This window comes from Terrapene carolina, unplaced genomic scaffold (assembly GCF_002925995.2).
Source record: "Terrapene carolina triunguis isolate 2854851 unplaced genomic scaffold, T_m_triunguis-2.0 Scaffold66, whole genome shotgun sequence".
NCBI classification, from domain to species: domain Eukaryota; kingdom Metazoa; phylum Chordata; order Testudines; family Emydidae; genus Terrapene; species Terrapene triunguis.
The window spans coordinates 30,646,187-30,670,150 of NW_020664417.1; the positions used below are offsets into that span (position 1 = coordinate 30,646,187).

At 41.4% G+C, this 23,964-nt stretch overlaps 1 protein-coding gene across 1 annotated transcript in view; it reads right to left on the bottom strand.

Moving 5' to 3' along the window:
* TMEM192 (transmembrane protein 192) overlaps nucleotides 1-23,760 on the bottom strand; it is a 35,485-nt gene extending 11,725 nt beyond the window's left edge. Inside the window, exons 1-4 of the mRNA XM_024218922.1 lie at nucleotides 23,611-23,760; nucleotides 11,000-11,146; nucleotides 6,691-6,955; nucleotides 2,345-2,479 (exon numbers count right to left, since the gene is read on the bottom strand). Of these exons, the coding sequence (XP_024074690.1) occupies nucleotides 2,345-2,479; nucleotides 6,691-6,955; nucleotides 11,000-11,146; nucleotides 23,611-23,655 (592 nt within the window). The 5' untranslated portion in view covers nucleotides 23,656-23,760. The remainder of the gene's footprint in view (nucleotides 1-2,344; nucleotides 2,480-6,690; nucleotides 6,956-10,999; nucleotides 11,147-23,610) is intronic.
* Between the last annotated feature and the right edge of the window lie 204 nt (nucleotides 23,761-23,964).

Here is a 23,964-nt window from a genome sequence, read left to right on the forward strand (position 1 = left end):
TAGAAATCTTATTGCTAGTGCACACCATCTGTGCTATAGTTTTCAAGGCAGTGAATGATGGCTGTTTCTGTCAGCAAGTCTTTGTAACTATGTTCCAGCTTTTTTTTTGTGTGTGGGGGGGTTGGTTAAGCTAAATCAACTCTCACTATTTTCCATTAGGATATTTGATTTACTTTAATGTGCTTAAAAGGAGAAAACTATTTCAACAATATCCACTTATTAAAAGTAGATATCCAGAATGGAAAATATACTGACTACAGCAGAATAACTATTCTGCTATAAGAGTGATTTTATTTTGGAGTAATTACTCTACTTCCAAAGTCACATTTGCTCCAGACTAGAGTGTTCACCTGAGGAAGTTATACCAGCATAGCTATACAGGAATACTTTGCTGCAGCTATGTTGGTCAAATTCCCCATGTAGACAAACCTGGTGTCAGAGCCTCTATTATAGCCAAGGGAGGTAGATTGGTACATTTGAGGCTGTAGTCTCAATACTATTACAAACACAAGTTAAAAAGAAAATAGTAAGTCAGATCTTGAAACCGTGTATTCAAAACTTTTATAGAATTTGGTAGTGTACCATTAAACTGGGAATAACTACACTCTACAACTTTATAGCAAGTCACTAACTAGGCTTTTCTCTAGTCATGAAGTTTCTCCTAGAGTAGTTTTAAGTTGAGATACCTTATGGGTCAGTTACTGACAAACACTAGCTATTAAGAAGTCGCTTTGGCATTCAGCATTGTCCCATGAGAATCAGCAGCATAATGTTACAGCAGCTGTTTCCTCTCCCCTCCCTGAAACTACTTTGTTCCCCTTTTCAACTCAACCTCTTCTCATCCCTGTCCTTCTTTTGTCAACACCACACTTCTAGTTTTGCAATTGGTTTCCTTTCTAACTACTGGGAGGAGATCCAGAACTTGAATTCCACTACCACAGTAGTTTTGCTGAGCTACTAGCAACCACCTGATACTTCATTCAGCATTCATTTTGTTGTGTAGGAGACACTGGTGCAGCTCAGTTCCTGCTGAAGTCAATTGGTCCGTCTCACTTCACACTAAGCTGTGTACACCAGCCCATTAGGAAGTAAGTACAGTTGATGAAAGCCTACTAGGTTTTTAAATAAAACCAATCCGTACTCCAATTTAAAAAAATAGTGTAAAGAAAATGAAGATTCCCAGGAGTTAAAGGACAATGATGTTTACACAGGGTTTAAAAGCAAGATATAAAAATAGATGATACCACTTTGTAGTATTTGTCTGTGTATTTCACTGTAGCAATGAAGAATCCACGTGCAACAGCTCAAGAGAGAGGACATTTAAGCCAAGTGCATAATCTTATTTAAGAGCATGAGAACTAATTTCTGCTTTTAAAAATCAAACACTAGTTTATCTGGATTTGTTGTGTTTCACACCTTTTGTTTTCCTTAATAGTGGTAGCCAGGAGTAGAAGTTTATTTCATGTTGTCTCGGTCACCCCTATGATCTTTTAGCCTGGCATACAAGCAATCTGGCCAACTAAATTTGAGTTTTATTGTGATGGCTCGTTCTATTAAACCAAGACAGAAACCAAAAAAACATGGCCCTGGAAGATTAGGCCAAACCCATCAGGCCAGTAATGCTATATAGTATTCTACATTAAATTATTTTGTACTAGCTGTTATTGTTATAGTGAACATGGGCTAGAGATACACATTGCTTCATATAATTAAAGTAGGGACTCCAAGAGTCTGAGTGTCACTTTACAAACTACTATCCTTCAACAAATACTACAGGAGATAAGATTGGGAGAAGAGGTAGGGAAGAGGAACTGGAAGGACATTGCGAGTTTGAAGATTGAGACATGCCATATACCAGCTTAAACATTTAAGTTCCACATGCCAAAGGAAAGTGGTTTTGACTAGACAAGAAAAATATTACTTCTCTTCAAGAGACAGTATCAAAACACAACACAACACACACACACACACCTGTCTGTTTGACAAAACGGTCATGAAAGCACACTAGCAATCTGTGCTAGACAATTACTTCTATTTTAACTACTTCAGTTTCACTACATCACTAACTTCATGGGAAAGTGCCTTAAACTCTAACAACTAGCCTAGTTTTTATTTGGCAACATTTAGAGTTCAAGCCATGACAATGACTTTCCAGTTTGTTTTAAACAAGAACATCTGATTGTCTGCAATGGGTACAGATACTGAGAAGACAGTTTTACAATCATAGCTGCAAACAAGTCTTCTGGTGCCAAAAGTTATTGTACTATGCTAAGAGAACAGAGAAAAAGAGTTTAGTACCTATTGTAAGGTGGTCACGCAACAAGGCAATAATTGCAGTTTTTACCTGTGTAAACGACTATGCACGTCAAAGAACAAATCAGCTCCAGACACAAGACTCCAAGGATAAGGTAGAGATACTTTTTACTGTAGTTAGGAAAGGAATGCTGAGCTGACAGTATCAGAAGCAGGGCTGCATTTCCTTAAAAGAACAAAAAAACCACAGACATGACATTTACATGTTTTAGTCTAGCGAATAACCAAAAATGGCTCAAGAAAACTCCCTCCAATATCTACATCCCAGTGGACCCTTGTTTGTTAGGCTAGATGGATTATAGCTATGGAATGGAAAAACGTGACTGATGTAAAAAGCAACAGAGTCCTGTGGCACCTTTAAGACTAACAGATGTATTGGAGCATAAGCTTTCATGGGTGAATACCCACTTCGTCAGACGCATGTTAGTCTTAAAGGTGCCACAGGACTCTCTGTTGCTTTTTACAGATCCAGACTAACACGGCTACCCCTCTAATACATAACTGATGTGTGATTTAAATTGCATAAGAGTAAGAAAGCTATTTGTAATTACAGTTATTTGTGAAACTGTTAAGTTAGAAGTCCTACAGGACCAGAATGCTTCATTCTATAGTTCTTGAAGCCTTCAAGTGAATGCACAAAAAAATTCAGTGACAGCTAAGATATACAATGAATCAGTAATGTTGTCATTGTTTGACAAGAATGTTAGACCTATTGTCTAATATTTGACCTTTCAGTACATCAATCTCGTTCTACAGATCCAATATAGAACTCCGATTATGGGTCTGTCTTGTACTACAAACACATCATTTCAGTTTAACTTTGAGAAGAGGAGTTGCAAATATTTAAGAGAATTTAGTTCTTAGGTAAGTATGAGCACATTTTTATACATACATGCAGATCAGAAGTTTTAAATACACGTATTACAGCTGAGTGAGTGTAACTGTACACATTAGAGCCCATTATCTAAATATGATTTTTACTTGAGTGATGCTTGAAGTTATTTCCCAAATCTAGTCTACCAAGGCACTAGCTTCATTTAATTAAAATCCTTCTTACTTATATAAAGTGCAACAGCTCGAACAGGAGAAATTGTGAGACCCACCCCAGAATATCCAGTAGCCCAGTGGCTAGGCTACTCACCTAGGACGAGGGATACCAAGATCAAATCCCTGTTCCAAAACCAGGCAGAAAAGACATTTGAATTCCCATTCCCCTCCCATGTGTCAATCTCCATCCCCATGCACTTCTTGTGTCAGATATAAAATAGAAACTAAGTTATTCAAAGTAGGGACCATGTCCTTCTTTTGTGCTGTAGAGTTCTTACAACATTCTAGGGAACATAAGACATCTTTCAGCTGTGAGGTAGGTGTAGAACTCATTTACTACTTTGAAGCAGAGCATGAACAGTATACTATGTATTTAAGGAAATCTGCAAACACTTGGAAGGTGATAAGGTGATAGGGAATAGCCAGCATGGATTTGTAAAGAACAAATTATGTCAAACCAATCTGATCGCTTTCTTTGATAGGATAATGACTCTTGTGGATAAGGGAGAAGCGGTGGATGTGGTATACCTAGACTTTAGTAAGGCATTTGATATGGTCTTGCATGATATTTTTAATCAATAAACTAGGCAAATACAACTTAGATGGGGCTACTATAAGGTGGGTGCATAACTGGCTGGATAACCGTACTCAGTAGTTATTAATGGTTCCCAATCCTGCTAGAAAGGTATAACAAGTGGGGTTCCGCAGGGGTCTGTTTTGGGACCGGCTCTGTTCAATATCTTCATCAACGACTTAGATATTGGCATAGAAAGTATGCTTAAGTTTGCGGATGATACCAAACTGGGAGGGATTGCAGCTGCTTTGGAGGACAGGGTCATAATTCAAAATGATCTGGACAAACTGGAGAAATGGTTTGAGGTAAACAGGATGAAGTTTAACAAAGACAAATGCAAAGTGCTCCACTTAGGAAGGAACAATCAGTTTCACACATACAGAATGGGAAGAGACTCTCTAGGAAGGAGTACGGCAGAAAGGGATCTAGGGGTTATAGTGGACCACAAGCTAAATATGAGTCAACAGTGTGATGCTGTTGCAAAAAAAGCAAACGTGATTCTGGGATGCATTAACAGGTTTGTTGTGAGCAAGACCCGAGAAGTCATTCTTCTGCTCTACTCTGCGCTGGTTAGGCGCAACTGGGGTATTGTGTCCAGTTCTGGGCACCGCATTTCAAGAAAGATGTGGAGAAATTGCAGAGGGTCCAGAGAAGAGCAACAAGAATGATTAAAGGTCTTGAGAACATGACCTATGAAGGAAGGCTGAAAGAACTGGGTTTGTTTAGTTTGGAAAAGAGAAGACAGAGGGGACATGATAGCAGTTTTCAGGTCTCTAAAAGGGTGTCATAAGGAGGAGGGAGAAAACTTGTTCACCTTAGCCTCTAAGGATAGAACAAGAAGCAATGGGCTTAAACTGCAGCAAGGGAGGTTTAGGTTGGACATTAGGAAAAAGTTCCTAACGGTCAGGGTGGTTAAACACTGGAATAAATTGCCTAGGGAGGTTGTGGAATCTCCATCTCTGGAGATACTTAAGAGTAGGTTAGATAAATGTCTCTCAGGGATGGTCTAGACAGTATTTGGTCCTGCCATACGGGGAGGGGACTGGACTTGATGACCTCTCGAGGTCCCTTCCAGTCCTAGAATCTATGTTGGATGATTGAACTGTTAAGGCCAAATTGCCACTTTATGACATGTGGCATTACATTTAATTTCCACCTTCACTTCTCAGTAGTGTTTGAGGGAAGTTGACCTTCATCCCCAACAAGGAAGTTTGGCTTGGGTGTTTACACACTCGGAATTTTAACCATTACGTATACTAGAAGCCCTAAGCTTGCAAAAGGAACATAGTTAAACTAACATAAGGAAATTAGTACATCAAACTGTAAGACCACACACGTGTTATCAAGATAACAGAGAAGTTTCCATTTCAGCTATTTGAAGCACACTATGTAGTCAGCTTAGGTTTTATTCTCCACAATCAGTGCCTTCCTATAAAAAGGACCCCTATTCAAAAATGAGCCATGACCATATGATTTTAGGCAAGAATTAATTTCAGTTTCTGGAAACAGCTGGACAGCTGCTGCTAGTTAAACACCTTATATGCTTGCCGCCACTAGGAAGAAAAAGTAAAACTAAAGAACGTACAGAGTTAAAATGCTGCCAAGAATCCTCTTTGCCCCAGGGAAAGTAGGAATGAAGTAGCATTCATAACATGAATCCTGCTGCAAATTAAGGAGTTTTATGTTGCTTGAAACTTCAGCAACATGCAACCTAGGCCTGGGCTACACTAAAAAAAGCAGATCAACCTAACTGTATCACTCAGGGCTGTGAAAAATCATCATGCCTTGTGTGCCACAGTTAGGTCAACCTAACCCCAGTGTATACATGGCTAGATTGATGGAAGAACTCTTCCATCGACCTAGTTACCACCTTGGTGGAAGGGGTTTCCTTCATTATCTCTAATATAGGAAGCATCTATGCTACAGCAGCACACCAGCAGTGCTGTAGCTGTGCCACTATAGTGTACATATGTCCTAAGACATATTAGAAGTTGGAGTATGTGGAAAATGGTAAAGGGGGATAAGACCTCTTCAGACTTTTCTTCCATTTTGCAGTTATGGAATGCACCCCTTGGAAACACTCTCCACACATGCACATGATCTCTCCATACATGAAAATGAGAAAGTCTGTGCTGTTTCATAATGATACAGAGTAGACCACATAGTTGTTCTCCACCCCAGCCCTTTTTGTAAAATGGGGCATGTTACATGACTGCTTTTCTCCAACCTGAACACCCTTTGCTCTTAAGTTCGGGAGTTTGACTGCAGAGTCAAGATTAGAAGCCTGCACACTGATTAAGTAGTGCAGATTCTTATTACTATATGAAGCCTACAATGGCTTCAGAAAGTAAAGTCAGCCAAGAGTATTCCTGGGGCCCTATGGATGCATGCGAGTCAGCATTTAAACAGCCAACAGTCCATCAGAAACCGGGAAAAATTACTAGCAGCCAAATGCAGCGCATGTTCGCTCTAAGGACATTATGGCTACCACATTTAGTTGATGGGACAAGACACCCAGTCAATGGCTATTATTTCTGAATCTATTTCAACTCAGGTGCATTCTGGCCTGCTGCTCCAGTGATAAAAACAGAGTAGGGAGGTTTGTATTTAACTATTAAGCACAGCACTCACAAACAAACTAGTATGCCACACCTTAAAAATTATGAGTTCATAAAGTGTAGATGAAGTAGTTCAGTTCACAATATTTGTTGATACAGAATCCATAAAAGAGAAAAATTCAAATCGGTTTATCTCACCTATAGAATGTATAAGGAGTGGCAGCCTTTTAAGATGTCTTGTTGATCGGTAGATCAGGAGGTATCCTCTGCATCTGACTTTACCGTGATGATGCTGAACATATCGTTCAAAGACAACATGCAGAATCCACAGAATTACCTTCGCAATGATTATGACACTTTGCACCTTAAGTGGGTTGGTGTAGTTTCCAGGGCATTCATCCTCATTTGGGTTTACATAAGAACAATATATACCTGCTAAAAATACTAAGACAACAAAAGCAACCTGTGAAAGAAGGGAAAGAAGAAAAGCTTAAGGTTAATAGTTCGAATATAAGCAATATTACCAAAATTTAACTACTATACCTTATTTTCTGGATTGGTTCAAATGAAAGGGGGGGGGGGGAGAGATCCCTAGAATCCCTAATGCAGTTTTCTAGAAGATACTTCATCCTTGTACGATAAGTACATCATGCTGCTTCTTCCTGAATACAGAACTGAAATATTTGTTCTGCCTTTTTTGCATCATTATTAAATTTTACCACCTCCATCTACCCATGGACCAATAACATTGCTAGGATTTTTTTTGTTTCTAGCATATAGTACTAAGACTACTTATTGTCCTCAGCTTTACCAGCGATGGATTTTTCCCAGAGGTCTTTAGCTTCCCTTATTTTATACATTTCATGATTTCTAATTTATGTCAATTGCTATCTATTTCCCTTTACATGTGCTATATTGCTTTTGTAATTTATAATCGCTGCCTTCACTGCACCAAGATGTGCTTTTAGCCAAAGTTGTCCTCTTTGTGAAGCTGTGGCTTTTTGACCACCTAATAAACTCAAAGGACTCTCCCATTTTTCTAATTTTTCCTCCCAATCAGCATTGCTCATAATTTTCCTCAGCTTTGGGAAACTAGCCCTTTTGGAACACCAAGTATACATTCCTGTTTGGGACTGTCCTCTGGTTGCCCATATTGAATGTAATCAGGTCATGACAGCTGATCTGTAGGTAACCACCAACTTCCAGTCCTGTTATTAGTGCCATTTTTAAAAAAGCAAAAAGCAGCTTAGTGGCCCAAGGCCTTGAGTGGCTGAAGAATCAGATAAGAGGACACAGCTTTTTAGTCAAGAGAATTAAGTTAAACATCCTTCCTTGTACTGTCTACAAGATGTTTTGTGCAGACTACGTTGGTGACTCAGGCTTTCACAAAGCTGAAGAGGATAGGTATAGTGGCTTTCAAAAAAAAAAAAAAAAAAAAAAAAGTGTTAAAGGAGGCATTTAAGCCTTGTTTAATTATTCTACTGCCTTATCCTCTCACGGGATTGTCACGGTCAACAGTAAACTAGTTGTAGCAGAAGGGACCACAATCCCGTAAGAGTGCTCAAATATAATTATCCTGCGAGATAACACGGGTGGTTTGTTTTTAGTTTATACTATATAAACCAGGTACTTACAAAACTAGTCTACACAATTAAAAACCCAAAAGAGTGACAGAGGTTTTGATTCTAAGCCTCCCTGATCTACTAAAATCCTAAACAAGAGCATTTTAAATTCTGAGGAGACCAAACACACACACACAATTGGACTCCAAGCTCTCCAAACCTTTATCTACAAGTACTTATAATACTAAGCTGCCATTTAATAGTAGGTCCACTTCAGAGTGATCTTAAGTTTGTAGGGAAGAAAGTAAATGCCTTACATTTTTCCCCCTCCCATGATTTAGATCTTCCATGTATCAAACTAACAGTAGTGTATATCCTGTTACAATAATACTCCACAGTATAAGCCCATGCATTCTAGATAGAGAACTAATAGGACCGAGTTCTGCAAATTTTTGACATTTAAAAGCATGTGGATTTAACATGTAGTTTAGTCTTCCTCCTCACCAAAAAACTTAGTTAAGGATTTCCACTTTTCTAAGAGATGGTGCCAAGAGTTAATTTAAGTTTATAATCCAAGTGATTTCAGTTTAGAAATCATGAGCTATTTTTGTCTGGTATGTTTAATTAAGTGTCCAATAACTACATCTCTACTACCTTAATCCAGGTAATTAATTCTGGACAAGTACAATACTTTTTTATACAACACTTGAACTGGATCCACTCATTAAAAGAACACCTTGTAATGGAGATCAGCCAGAAATTGTTTTTATGTCTGGAGAGTGGATATGACTTCTCACCCTGCATCTGTTTGAGAAAGTTAGTTATGCCGCTAAACTACCATTATAATAACTACCTACACTCTTAGCTCTTCATCCTTCCATTTCCAAATTCTTCCTTACACTTCAGAATACTAAAGTTTCATTTCCATTTTACAGATTTAAAAAAAGCACATAGAAAGATTAAGTGATTTACCCAAGGTCACACAGCCTGTCAGTGACAAAGCTGTGAATAAAATTCAGATTTTCCATCTCCCAGGCCAGTGTCTTGCCCACTGGACAGGTAATTTAGAATGCCACTGTCATTTTTATTTTGTCCAGTTACTTAAGCGGTATTTTTAATACCTTTGCTGTTTCTCAGGTATTCCAACATGGAACTATAGGTATGTATATTTTAAATTACCAGGATTAGGATGGAAACTGAGCAAATATTATGCAGTGTGTACATCCTCAGAATTGACTGGAGAGGGAAGGATGGCCTAATGTTTATGGTGATGAGACTTGGGAAATCTGGGTTTGATTCCCTACTGTGCCACCAACTTCCTGTGTGAGCTTTGCAAAGTCACTTAGTCTCTCTGTGGCTCAGTCCCCCATCTGTGAGAAGGGGATAATAGCACTTCCCTATCAAGGACAAATGCATTAAAAATTGTCAAGTGCTTAGATAATATGGTAATGGAGTGAAATAGATAGATCAATATTCCAGAAGGTCAACAGATCAATTTGACATACTCAGTGAAGGTTCAGTTTTGAGGTAAGGGAAAGTTAAATGTTTATGAATGCATAGGTGAGAATGGAGCTGGAGTCTCTGGAAAGCAAAAAGAAGGTTGCAAACGGAGTAAATCTGAGGTTTTAAGCATGCAAATTTGTGAAAATTGATTTCAAGAGGACTTTGAGTTTGACAGGAGGTAAAGCATTCTGGACATCTGGTTTGGAGTAGCAGGACTCCCTCAGACAACCAGGTGATTGAGTGTTCCTTCCTTTTCCCTCCCTCCCCCCCCCCAGCCTTTTCTGCACCCCAAACTTAGCAGCTTAAGAGCTACACGTACAAGTTACTGAGGAATGAATGTTCCCTATTCCCTCCTGCCTCAACGATATGATCTTTAAGACACTCATTTGGTTGCCACCATTTCCCCCCAAACCTTTGCCATCCTTGGTAGGCTCCTGCCATTCTCCCCCCAGCTTGAGAAGACCCCTCTGTCCCAAGTGATGAGTATCTGGGTGGTGTGAAAAAGGGATGGTGAGAAAAATTCAGATGGAGCTGTGCTTGAGAATACAAGCTAAAGCTTGTCAGAGAGAAGCCATATTTTAATGTTTCTAGTTACCAACATACAGGGAGTTTAGGGCTTGTCTACATAAGGAAGTTACACCAACTACATTGATTTCTAAATTGACTTTATGCACTCTTAAATTGGTTTAAGAGTCTCCACACAAGGGGGTTGCTCAAATCTAGTGAAGTCCATTTTAGGAAACTGGTTTAGTTGATATGTAGACTGAGCCTTTAAAACAAACAAAAAAGGGAAGGAGTGCTGCAGATGTGACATTAACGCATTGTCCACATTAGATCTACCCAAATTCTGTTAAACACACTGATGTAGTTACATCAGTCCAAGTTTCCTTACATATGAGGCCTAAGACTTTTTTCCTAACCCGAGCAGCTGGAAGGTGGGCTAGGACAACAACTCGGGAATCTTTATCAGGCACTAGAAGTAGTGAGTACAGACAAGGCTAAATTTACTAGAACTAACTAAGAAGCAAGTCAAAAATTTAGATTGGATTAGTCTTTAATATGAAATATTACTAAATCTTTTAAATCAACTCTACACAAGTTTAAGTACAGGAATGTTTTCTTGGTCCTGAGGCAACATCCTAATTTAAATGTCATTTTGTAGCACTGACATTATCCAAAACACTCAACCTAAATGACTTCCTATCTGACTAGATTAAAGATTACTTGCCATATCCATGAGAGTGAGAAGCTTGTAGTGTTGGGATGGATTGTTTAAAATACAAGGTAAGAGGAGTATGCAACACAAGTTACTTCTCTCCATCCCCACAATCCCTGCTTTAGATCCAATACATCACAGCTGGAGAACCAGAATTTCCCATTATCTCCTTCTACCCAAGTTAATAAAAAAAAAAAAAAATCTGATGATTCTTCCCCAAACTTACATGTATAAGCAACAGAAAATTGGCAACCAAGACTGTAGGAATAGCATGGAATCTCGGTCTCAATTGGGAATGTAACGCATGAGGTGGAAGAAGTGGTGCATCGAGTAGAGGATCATCTTCTGTGCTCTGCGTTATCTCCAAGGAACCCTGAAATTTAATCATGAGTTTCAGATTTATTTTCCCACATTACTCTTTCAATGGGTGTTTCCAAGGCAGGCCATCTTCTTGTACCACAAAATTTCAAGCAGCTTTAACTTTCTGGGAGAACACTGAATTAAGTAATTTAACAAACTAATCATTAGGTCATTAAGCACTGACATGGCAGAGATCATGCCATTTGGCCAGTTCTAGAATGGCTGTACTGCTATTGAGGGCCTTTAGTCTTCAAAATACTTTTCAAATATTTGAGTGTAACTGAAACTTCTGACACCTCCACATTTAAGAAGAAGCGGAACACCTCTTCAACCACGCTGAAATCTCAACCAAGGAAAAGCCCACCACCACAAGAGATAACTTTACTGCTTCCAGCTCAGGGAATAGTGAAAAGCAAAGTAGCCTGCTGCCATATACTAAGCTTGTCTACTTTGGATGAGGTTAGAATTTGTATTTTAGCATGCTTATCCTATGATAAGTTAATAGAATGTCATGCCTTGTCCACACTAAAAGTGATTTTATTAAATACAGAAAATAGGATTTAAGTGGTTCCAAGTGGTAACAGGCAGAACAAAGTAAGTCACCAAGCAAAATAAAATAAAATGCGCAAATCTATGCCTAATCAAACTGAATAGAGATAATCTCACCCTCAGAGATGCTTCAGGAAGTTTTTTCTCAGACTGGACACCTTCCAGGCCTGGGCACAATTCTTTCCCCTGGTACAGCTCTTGTTCCAGCTCAGGTGATAGCTAGGGGATTCTTCATGATGGCTCCTCTCCCTCCTTTGTTCTCTTCCACCCCTTTATATAACTTTTGCATAAGGCGGGAACCCTTTGTCCCTCTGGGTTTCCACCCCCCCACTAAAAAAGCACCAGGTTAAAGATGGATTCCAGTTCAGGTGACATGATCACGTCACTGCAAGACTTCATTACCCACTTGCCAGCACACACATATACAGGAAGACTCACAGGTAAACACAGCCATCTGCAGACAATGGGAGTCATCAAGATTCCAAACCATCATCAATGGCCCACACTTTACATAATTACAATAGGCCCTCAGAATTATATTTTATATTTCTAGTTTTAGATACAAGAGTGGTACATTTATACAAATCGGATGATCACACTCAGTAGATTATAAGCTTTTTAATGATACCTTACAAGAGACCTTTTGCATGAAGCATATCCCAGTTACATTATATTCACTTATTATGTTTTTATAAAACCATATAGACTGCACAACGTCACAAACCCGTGTTCAGGCTTAACCATACTATAATTAAAATAATTTTAAAACATGCAGCATTAATGAGCCCTCAATTTGTGTGCAAAATGTGCTTTAATTATATGAAGAAGGGGGAAACAACTTTGTTTTCTGAGGTCAATTCAAGTTTTATAAATAGGTCATGTCATGTTTTGCAATAAGTGGCTATATTGTTTTCAGTCTTTGCAATGGAGCAAGTGCTGACATTTACATTTTTCCAAAAGGAAGTACTCTGTTTGTGTTGGGCAGAAAGCGTTTGCTTTATTTACTTTTAAGGTCAGTTTCAGGGGCAGACACACCCACCCACCCCCTATTTGAACTAATTCATTCAAAACTGAAAAACCAATCAGGAATTGAGAGAGCTGTAAAGTTTGTTTTCTTCCAATGTATGAAGAGGAATCAGGTGGGAGAGGAGGATCTCTAATACCTCTAAAACCTGACAATCTGGATGCTTATTCAGTGGTATTTAGGGGTCTAAACATGCAGATAAGTGCCTACTGGGATATGCAAAAGAACACAAGTACCTTGAAAAATCTTGCCCATGGTGACCAGAAACAATCAATTCACTAGCTACAGTCAAGAGCCGATTTGTTTAATCAGTTTGCTAAATGAGAGTATCTTAAATGCCTTGATACATAGAAAGATAAGTTTAACAATATCATACCACCACTATATAAATCCATGGGACAGCCACACCTTGAATACTGCAGGCAGTTTTGGTTGCCCTATCTCAAAAAAGATATTAGAATTTGAAGAGGTGCAGTGACGGGCAACAAATTATTAGGGATATGGAACCTCTTCCATATGAGGAGAGACTGGGACTGTTCAGCTTAGCAAAAAAGAAGAGTGAGTGAGTGAACGTGAGAGAGAGAGAGAGAGAGAAATAGGACAGAGGTCTATAACATAATGAATGGTGTGAGGAAAAAAAAAAGTGAATAAGGAAGTGTTATTTACTCCCTCACATGACAAGAACCAGAGGTCACCCACTGAAATTAATAGGCAGTAGGTTTTAGACAAACCGAAGGATGTAATTCTTCTCACAACGCACAGTCAACCTGTGGAACTTGTTGCCAGGTGATGTCAAAATATATCTGATTCTTTTTCTAAATCTAGTTAAGTTAATGGAGGATTGGACCATCAGCAGCTATTAGCCAAGATGGTCACAGATGTAACTCCATGCTCCAGATGTCCCTAAACCTCCAAGTGCCAGAATCTGCTATTGGCCAACAGGGATGGATCACTCAAAGTTGCCCTGTTTTGTTCATTCTCTCTGAAGTGTCTGGCACTGGTCACTGTCAGAGACAAGATATTGGGCTAGCTGGACCATTGGTCTGACCCAGTGTGGCCATTTTTCTGGTCTACATTTTTAAAGTTTTAAAATGCTGTTTGTGTGTTTCATTGAATTCTGATCTCCATTCAAATGTAGCTTGACAAATTGAAAGTTAAAAAAAAAAATCTAGTAAATAAAAAAAATGTCATTCACCATTTAACATTAAAAAGTAAAAAAGGAGTCTGAGTAAATGCTCTATCAAATTTAGAGTAAAGGCTATTTTTCATTGAAAGTTGATGAGTTTTAATGATTATACCAAACAATGAGAATGAATCTGTTTAGGAAATTGAAGTACGAAGGCAACACAAGATTAAAGTCACTTATTTAAATCAAGCTTCCCTGCTTTACTGATTGTAAACTGTGATTAAAAGCAGCAATTTAAAATTTAACATTGCAAAAGTATAGGTTCAGATTAGATGTATGGAGCCTCAACCAGATTGAAGAAAGATTTAAAAAGCCAGGTGATTTAAGTCAGTGAGATCAAACCCTCCAGCCACTTTACAACTCAAAGCTATGGCAAGCAACAGTGGTATAGAAGCCACATCAGGGAAAATAAGGAGACTTCTCTCTCAATTTAGTAGTTCTTCCACTTGAGGAAGCTAGACACACCGTAGTATTTCATAGTCAAGAGATTCTTTGCAGCTATAAAGTACTAGCAATGTATCATTAGGAGAAACTGCAGAGATTCTTCTTAGAAACACCAACGTGGTTGGGCACATGCCTTTTTGGGTCTTTATGAGTGTATCTGTGGCCTGATTTCCCCCCTCCCCCCCCCCCACTTTTTTTTTTTTTTTTTTTAAGATGACAGTTTTCCAGCTTTGTTTTTACCTTTGAAGATCCAGGAAGTCTGGTCTTCTAAGGACAGGGTCACCTGTAAAGAGACTCATGGTCTTGTCTACATTAGAAGTTTTACTGATTCACTTTATTGTAAGCCACGCTAAATTCAAACGAATAAAAGCAGAGATTCCAGGCTGCACCTGCAGGTTCACAGAAAGGAGTCTTAGGGGAGGAGGGTGCAGTGATGCAAGCCCCTTTCCAATTCTGGGATGCTCCCAACAAAGAATCTTGGCTGCCCTACTGGATAGCAGTCCCAGGCTGCCCAGATAAACAAATTCTGCCAAGTCTAGGTAATAGGGTTGTTTTTATAAATCTGATTGTTAATATCAGTTTTTATTTTTAGCCTTCCTCCCCTCCTGATTTGTATCTATTTTAGTACATTTTTGCAGCAGTGCTGCACGGGCTCTCTACACAGCTGGTGACACCAGATCCCTGTAGGCACAAGAAAGGCTACAGTCTTGGCAGGGCAGATCAGATCCCCAGCCAGGGCCATGAGGATGACAAACCCCACCTGTGAGGGAGACAAGCCCACTGGTAAAAAGCTCCTGCCCAGGAATGGCCACTGCACACCCAGCCAGCAGGTGGAGCTGTGACAACAGGCCTGCAGAGAGCTCCCTCGGTGGCTAGTGACACCAGATACCTACAGATGCAGGGTGTGGAGGAGGTAGTGCTTGGTCAACTGTTACCAAGGCACCCCTTCCCTTCTCCCCCCCCCCCCCCCCCACCCCTGCTCATCAGTTTCAGCATGCCAGGTGAAATTAACCTGTGATGACTATTGAATCTGGCCAAGCCTACCATACAGTGCAAGCAACAGAAAACTTCCCTCCTGACCCCTGCTCCAGGGTTTGCAAGGGGAATTCTGCCCCAACCAACAAAAGGGTTTTATGGCTCATGTATGTGGTTGTAAGAGCCTACAGCTGGTTTTCAACACAAAATTGGGTCATCAAAATTAGTTAAAAGGTGTTGGGGCTGGTTGGGCTCAGGTCTCCACTATAGGCACTGCAACCTGGCGCACAGGTTTGCATCACTGCTCAAGTATGGACCAGCTGCCTCTTCATCATGACAATGTGGGGGAGGGGGCAGCCATGCCAACTCTGTATGAGTGGCATTGTTACCCAATGCACCAAGTTGTAACACCACTCACACAAATTTGGCCTGGCCAGCCCCCTATTGCCATGATGATGGGGCAGTTGGGCCAAACCTGAGTTGTGCTGCAACTCCAGAGGTCCCGAAGCCCACAGTGGGAAGCCACAGGACAGGAGCCAAGGGGGAAGTGGTAGATCTGTTTGCATTAGATGTAGCAGCTCACTTGGATGGTGGGGGGTAGGTCAGGGATTCTGGGGGTCCTGGCTACTCCCTCCTAACCTGCCCCTTCTTTCCACAGGTATGGGGAAGAGTAGTCTCCTGCTTTGGTTTCCATGTCACATTCTCTGGTAAAAACTGGCCCCCAATGTACCAACGCCACAGACCCCCCCCCTTAGCCATGTAACACCCCCCATCTTCCATATAACTTGCCCTGCCCCCCCCACTCCAGCTTTGCCCCTAGATCTTCCCCCACTTCACCCCAGCCCCTTCTGTCCCCCAGCCCTTAATTTGCCGCACCCCCATGGATGCAGGGAGCTGTGTATTTGGGGGGGGCGGGGGAGAATATCTCAGCTTACCACCCAGACTCACTTCCCAGCGGAGGGGGTTTCCCACCTGTTAACATCTGGCTGGAATCTTAGCTCTGCACCCCCTCCCACCCCAAATCTCCAAAAAGGCCCACTGCAGGGAGAATCCTTCCCTTAGGCCTTGTCTTCAGTAGGTACAGATGCATTTAAGTATGTGCAAGTCAACATGTACCAAGAGAAAAAGCTCTCTTAGGCCAGGTCTATACTGGAAAACACTATTCATGTAGAAGCAGTTTATACTGGCAAAAGATCTTATACCAGTTGCCCAAGCAACGTAAGATCTAGCTATACCAGCATAAAAGTGCTTTTGCTGGTACAGCTACATTTACATTAGGGCCTGTGCGGATATGGAAGCGTCAGACCCCACTAACAAACATTATTATACCAGCAGAAGCCTAGTGTAGACATGGCCATAGAGTCTGTAGGTGCTATGATTCAGTGTTCTCTCATTGCCAGGGAAAGTTTGCTACTTCACTTGCCTCACACACACACCAAATTTCTGCTCAATACTGCTTTTAGAATTTTAAATACAAATGTTTTCACTTAAGTACTTCTATGCATGGGCTAGTTAGTTAGATGTTCTCATGTAGTGCTTTTAAGTTTAACCCCTTGAGATATGGCTTTTTATTTACCCTTTCTAAAAATTTAAATTACAAGTTTTTTTACTTTAAATAAGCCTATTTTTGAAATTATGACAACCCATAGTAAGCCGTTCACTATAAGATGTTAGAATGGTTTAAATTAAATAAGATGTTTGCTTCCAAGTTTTCAAGAAAGCCGAACTGAACTGGTGGAAGTTACTAGCCATGTACCTGCAACCATGTATTTTTCACTTTTAGATAAAGTTTAATAGTCCCTTACCCCTAATAAAGATTAGAAGTAGTTACATAAGACATTAAAAAGGTTAAATTTACTCAAGAATTAATTGTACTCCAGACCACCCAAAATTAGTCTTATGCTGCACATACATTTAGGAGAATTTACAGAATATTTGTTTTAAGGAACCTATACAACCCATTGAGGTTTGTCCATTAAACAGGTTGAGAGAGATTAGGAGTCAGATGAACTTTGAGCTTTACAACAATTTGGGGCTTGTTTACCCAGAGTTGCACTATTTAAAGTTTTATTTTTGTATAAAAATAAGTACAAGAGGCAGTATGCATGCTTATTTTGATTTATATGAGGCTTATTTTGTTTCATCTTGAGCCTGTTACAAACATGTTTAAACTAAACTAAAATAAGCCATTTAAATTGAAGTTAAGAGTGCTCATGCACCAGGTTGGTTAAAGCACTGGTGTTGCCTATAGAAGAGTTCCTAATACACCTCTACCCCGATATAATGCTGTCCTCAGGAGGCAAAAAAAAAAAAAAAAAAATCTTCCCGCGTTATAGGTAAAACTGCGTTATATTGAACTTGCTTTGATCCGCCAGAGTGTGCAGCCCCGCCCCCTCCGGAGCGCTGCTTTACCGTGTTATATCCGAATTCGTGTTATATCAGGTCATGTTATATCGGGGTAGAGGTGTATGTTGGATACAAAGAATTAGATCATCAGTAAATGTTGGTTTCATTGTACACACAAAAGCCAAGAAAGTATTTCCATTGATAATTAAAATTTACAGATAACCAACACTTTTATTTTTGCCTGGGGGGAGGGATAGCTCAGTGGTTTGAGCATTGGCCTGCTAAACCCAGGGTTGTGAGTTCAATCCTTGAGGGGGCCACTTAGGGATTTGGGGCAGAATCAGTACTTGGTCCTGCTAGTGAAGGCAGGGGGCTGGACTCAACGACCTTTCAAGGTCCCTTCCAGTTCTAGGAGATAGGACATCTCCATTAATTTATTTTATTTTTTTATTTAAAGATATTTATTTTGTATATTTTGACATGTTAATTTGTTAACTATTACAAATGTTTACCTTTTTGAATCTCAACATCTATTAAATAATTCCCAAGATTTCATGCAACTGAATAAATTGAGAAAAATAAAAAAGTGCTTATGTTTTAAGCAGATATCAAAACCAAATAAACCCAGTTCTGCCAGGCCTACTAGTAAGTAAAGTCACAGGTAGAAGATAACCAAATTTAAGGAATGGTTATAGTTGTGACTGGTTTGACCCCCTTCTGGGATGCCACCTGACGTACTGGGATTTCACTGAGCTTCTCCTGCTCAACCAGCCTGGGTTTTGCTGAATTAGGCTCTCCGGCCTCTTGCACACACACAGGTAAGGCCACACCCCGCTACAGACACAAACTGAAGTCACCTCTGTGTGAGAGGACTCCTCCAGCACTCACGTGCACACCCCTTTTGGGAGATAAACCCAAAATAATACAGTCTTGTGCTGTAGAAAAATCTGCACAGCAGAAGCTCATAAAAATCTGCCCTCTTCCTCAATGTGAAGAGAGATGTGCATGACTTCTTGTCCCCCACCCCAGTCCCCGGTAGAAATTACATAAACTGGGTTATATTATAAACAAGAAAAGTTTATTAACTACAAAAGGTAGATTAAGTGGTTAAAAAGATAGCAAACAGAACAAAGCAGATTACTAAACAAATAAAACCAAACACACAAACTAAGCTTGTTTCCCTAAAGATAGTATTTCTCACCCTAGATATTGTTGCAGACAGATTACAGAAAGTCTTGAAAAGGCAGCTGCACTCGTCTCCCTGTTGAGACCTCAGGTACTATTACTTACAAGTTAGACGCCCTTCCAGCTTGGGCTCAACCCTTCTCTCCCCAGTTCAGTTCTTGCTTCCAGGTGTTTTTCAGTGTCTCTTTGGGTGGGAAGGCAGAGGAGAGAACCCCGATGATGTCACTCCCCTGCCTTATATAGCTCTTGTGTATGGCAGGAACCCTTTGTCTCCCAGTGGAACAACACTGGCATTCTGAGGGGTGGGTCCAGTACCAGGTGACTCAGACCCATGTCTCTGCAGGGCTGCGGCAGCCATTACTCATAGGCTGTCTGGAGCGTCCAAAGGAAGACTAAGCTCTTTCTGCACCCTGACCCCCAACACCTTGTCCCAGCCCTGATCCCCCTCCCTGAACCCCTCGGTCCCAGCCTAGAGCAACCTCCTGCACCCCCAACCCCTCATACCCAGCCCCACCCCAGAGCCCGCACCCCCAGCTGGAACCCTAACCCCCCTCCCGCACCCCAACTCACTGTCCCAGCCTGGAGCCTCCTCTTGCACCCTGAACTCCTCATTTCTGGCCCTACCCCAGAGCCCACACCCCCAGCTGGAGCCCTGACCCCCGCCCACACCTCAACCCCCAATTTCGTGAGCATTCATGACCCACCATACAATTTCCATACCCAGATGTGGCCCTTGGGCCAAAAAAATTTACCCATCCCCGATCTAAACTATATCAAGGGCCAAACCCACCTTGCTGACTACCCACTCCTACTGCCACCTGGCCCTCTCAGTCTCCCTTCAACAGCAGCCCACATAGGAATGGGAAGTAGAAGTGCCAGTTGATTAAGACTAAGAGGGTAAAAAGAGAAGAAATGTGCCCCACCCTGAGTCCACTACTGTACCATCATCCTACATCAGTTGTGTCTGTTTATGCAGGTCTTCTGGACCACAAAACAATACTGCCAGGACTTCAGGATCTATAGAATTGGGACACCAACACCATTAAAAAGAATCTGGAATCCCATTGCCCTACACCTTCCAAAATTCTTCCCCTCCCTACCAGTAGATTCTGATATTATCCCCCTTAGAACACCACATTAGGATAAATTTTAAAGAGAGGCATCTGTAGTGAATTGCTCAATCAGTAACATCCTTAAATAGATAAGAAGAAAATGATCACCTGGGTTCTACTGCTGACTGTAAGGTTAGCAGTCAACAAAACCAGCACAATATCCACATCAACCAAGAAAATCACCAAGGTTCACAGATGAACTGTGGGAGATGAAGTGCAGAGTGAGAAGTTTAGAAAGCCATTGGGGCAAAGGAAAGAAAAACCCCACACAAAACTCTGAACTCCTCTGCCAATAGTGCAGACACTTACATGACTGCATCATTGCCTTAAAGAAGGCAAAACTAGCCTCTGCAATTAACATGGCAGAATCACAACAAGCAGAGCTATATTGCTTGGTCAACTCGCTAAGTCAACCCATAACCTCTTTCACTGTGGCTGATGCTTGGGTAACATGTGAAGTACAGAGAGCTAACTGGGATAGGAATGCTGGTTAGGATGGCATTTTCTAACTGAGTTTGGCCCCATAACACATGCTGAAGCGAAAGAAGCTCGGGGGGGGGGGGGGAAGAGGAGGAGAAGAGAGTATTAGTGCCTCAACCTGTTGAACTGATTTATGCATCTCCCAGCTGGTGAAAAACCAGTGAAGAACAAATAGATGTCCTTCTCTGAAGGAGCATTGACTATCAAACTCCATGAAAAATGAGCATTGGCCACACTATATTTCAAGACACCAATACTCAACTCTGAAGATCTTTCCAGCTACCATCCTGTTTCCTAGCCTCTCATTCCGTCAAAATAAAAGCACTAACACAGTGCTCCCATGTTACTATAATACAAATGAAATCAGAAGTGTGAATATTCACCTTCAACTGACTGAAGAGTACAAGATGTGGGTGTAATTTTGAAAATTTCATGTGAACAGCAAAAAATACCTACAAGTATGTATCACTTCCCCCTCTTACCAGCACTACTAACCCATGACAATTCTATGTTTTCAGACATTAATCTTTGCTACTGTAGTCAGCATAGTACTCTTAGTTTCTACATGAATGGCTAAATCTGATAGCTTCCAAGATACTTGTCATGCCATCAGGGTGATCTGTGAGAAAACCTATCATTACAGTGCAGTTCACTTATTGAGGCCTGGGCTACCTTTCTAGGTCAAAGCGGGGGGGGGCACCCTCAGGAGGAGAAAGATGCAGGGAAGTCACATTTGTGGCTTGCTACTGCAGTTATGGTTTCAAGAGTACAAAAGCATCTCTTTATACTAATTCTAGTTACTCTCACACCATAGATCCCCAGCTTCCAAAACCCTCCAGCCATATTTCCATGCCAGAATCAGAAGTTATCTACATTTTGTTTGTAGAGATTGTGCATCTGAATAGCCAAATGCAGATTTTAAAATTTTATTAAAGCTAATGTTAAAAAAATTATATTATATTATATTATATATATATATATATATATATAGGTTGGGAAAAGAGTGTCTGTACATCTGGGTATAGTGCTTATATTATCCACAAGTATAAAGTTAAAGTTATATGATACATAAGAGTACCTAATTAGCAATAATCCAAATATAGGTGAATAGATTTAACAATACAGTTTAGATAATAGAATCCAAATATTCGGGTACATCATTCATGAAAAGTTGTACGGGGATTTAGCTGTGGAAAGCAAAATATATCAATGAGTGGAGATTGTCCCTCAGTAATTGAGGATTAGGTTGGTTGTCTACTTAGAAAATACAATCCATGAGGAATGTATTGGTTACTTTCCTGACTGCACTTCTCATCGGCACTCCAGCTCATCCCTCCAGGTATTGAGGATGTCCAGTGATGTGTTCTATGTAGATGTCCCTTGACCACCTGACTGTATCCCACACCATGAGTTGCTGCATCAGCTGAGCAGAGTGTTGACTGATTCCACATTCTCTCAGCACTCGCTCCTTACTGGGGTCCCATGCGCCTAAAGCTCTGACAATCAGTGCAGGTGCCTGGACCTGGTAACCCTTAGCTCTCAAGGTTTCAGCCAAAGGAGCATATTTCTCTACCTTTTGAGCTCAGGCATCGTGGAAGGCCTGGGTCCTGTTCTCGAAGGGCACTGTACTATATCAACAGCTTATATATTTTAAGGTCAGAGTCTTTTGTGTATTAAATAGAGAACTTAAGTTTCCTGGCCATTCCACTTCCTCCACGTCCTTCTTAAGGAAGCAGCATTACCAAGTTTGGTACTATAGATAATCATCATTAATTTGGGTGGGGGTTGGGGCTGTTACTTAAGTTTATGCAGTGAAGTTGCTTCTGTGATGTATCTTTGTCACACTCACATATATATACACACACATATATATACACACACACACAGAAGTGGTATCCCCTACAAGTGATGTTGTTTGAAAAATCAATCATGCATCAAAATAGCAATCAGTATTTTACATGCTTACAAAAAAAGCAAAGAGTGTTCCCTATTAGAGCCCAAACGAGACAACAGGAAGAGATTATGTAGGAACATAAATAAAGAGCCTCTGTCCTAAAAGCCTTTTCAGAATGAGTTTTAAATTGTTCAGTTTTGGAGTTTAACATAACTACCACTCCTTCGTACAAAAGCCCATTTGATCCACCTACAGTTATCTTTTAAAAAAAAGAACAGGAGTACTTGTGGCACCTTAGAGACTAACAAATTTATTAGAGCATAAGCTTTCGTGGGCTACAACCCACTTCTTCGGATGCATGTTTGTTAGTCTCTAAGGTGCCACAAGTACTCCTGTTCTTTTTGCGGATACAGACTAACACGGCTGCTACTCTGAAAAGTTATCTTTTAGCTGCTCTCAATCCTGTTTACCCACCCCACCACACGTATTTCACTTCACTATGGGAGTTCCCCGCTTGCATCCATCCCCACAGGCCTCTTGAGCCCATATAGTGTTCTGAAAACGGAGGAGCTACACAAAACCACAAACAAAAGACTCCTCTGTTGAATAAACTTTGGTATAATTTGTATATATAATAAATCTGTTTGGTTTTCTAATAAGCAAACAGATTCAGGCTGCCTTTTGTTTTCCAACACATCAGTTTAAAAGGCAGGTGTAAATTACTTGTACTCCGTTGGACCCACGTTGTAAGGAAGATTTCTTAAGTCATTTCAAAATAACTAATAGTTAAAAAGCCAGGGCAGGGGGAGGGAGGGGAAGAGTAAATCAGCAACAGTAAGATTACCTGCTGGATGCTAGTTTGTTGTTATAGGAACTTCTCGCCTGCTTTTTAAAAAAAGCCTCCAGAGCACTTTTACAAGAGTAGAATCATTAGTCTGACTGTGCAGTTGGGGAAACTGAGGCACATGTCACATGATGAGAAGTCTGTGCAGGGCTGGCCAAGCGAGGACCCAGCCCCATGACTTCCCGTGCAGAGTCCCGATGCACGGGCCCACGCTCCTAAGAGGCAAGGCAGGCGCAGCCAAGAGTGAAAACCCAGGGAATCTGATTGCCTCCAAGCCTGCATTTGCGGAATGGACGCTACAGGGGGCTGCCACCGAGCCCGGGGGCCCACACCCCCGAGCACACCGCACAGCCACGCCCCCCGCGACCCCTCGGGGACCCCCGCGTGCTGCGCCGGCCGGGCAGAGACCTCATTGCCGGACTGCGCCCCGATGCTCACGTTATCCAGCTCCCGCTGCGGCCCCGCAGCTGCTCCCGCCGCCATCTCCGCCGGCTGCCGGGCTGGGCTCCCCCGGCTGTAGCGCCCCCACTGCAGTCCCCAGCTCTATTAACGGGCGACTCCCCTCCCGCAGCGGGCGGGCGCGGTTTCCCTGGTGCAGCCCAGGCCTTGGCCCGCCCTGCCTGCCGCTACCGGCCTTAAGCCCGCCTCCACGCCAGCCTCGCCCCACCCGCCGGCGCTCCCTGTCGGTGATTTCTAGGCAGCTGGGTCCCACCTGCCTTTTCTGCGTCGGCTCCCGGCTGCTTTAGCCGAGGCAGCAGCGGTTCTGTCATAGCTAGCGCACGGGGAGGCTGG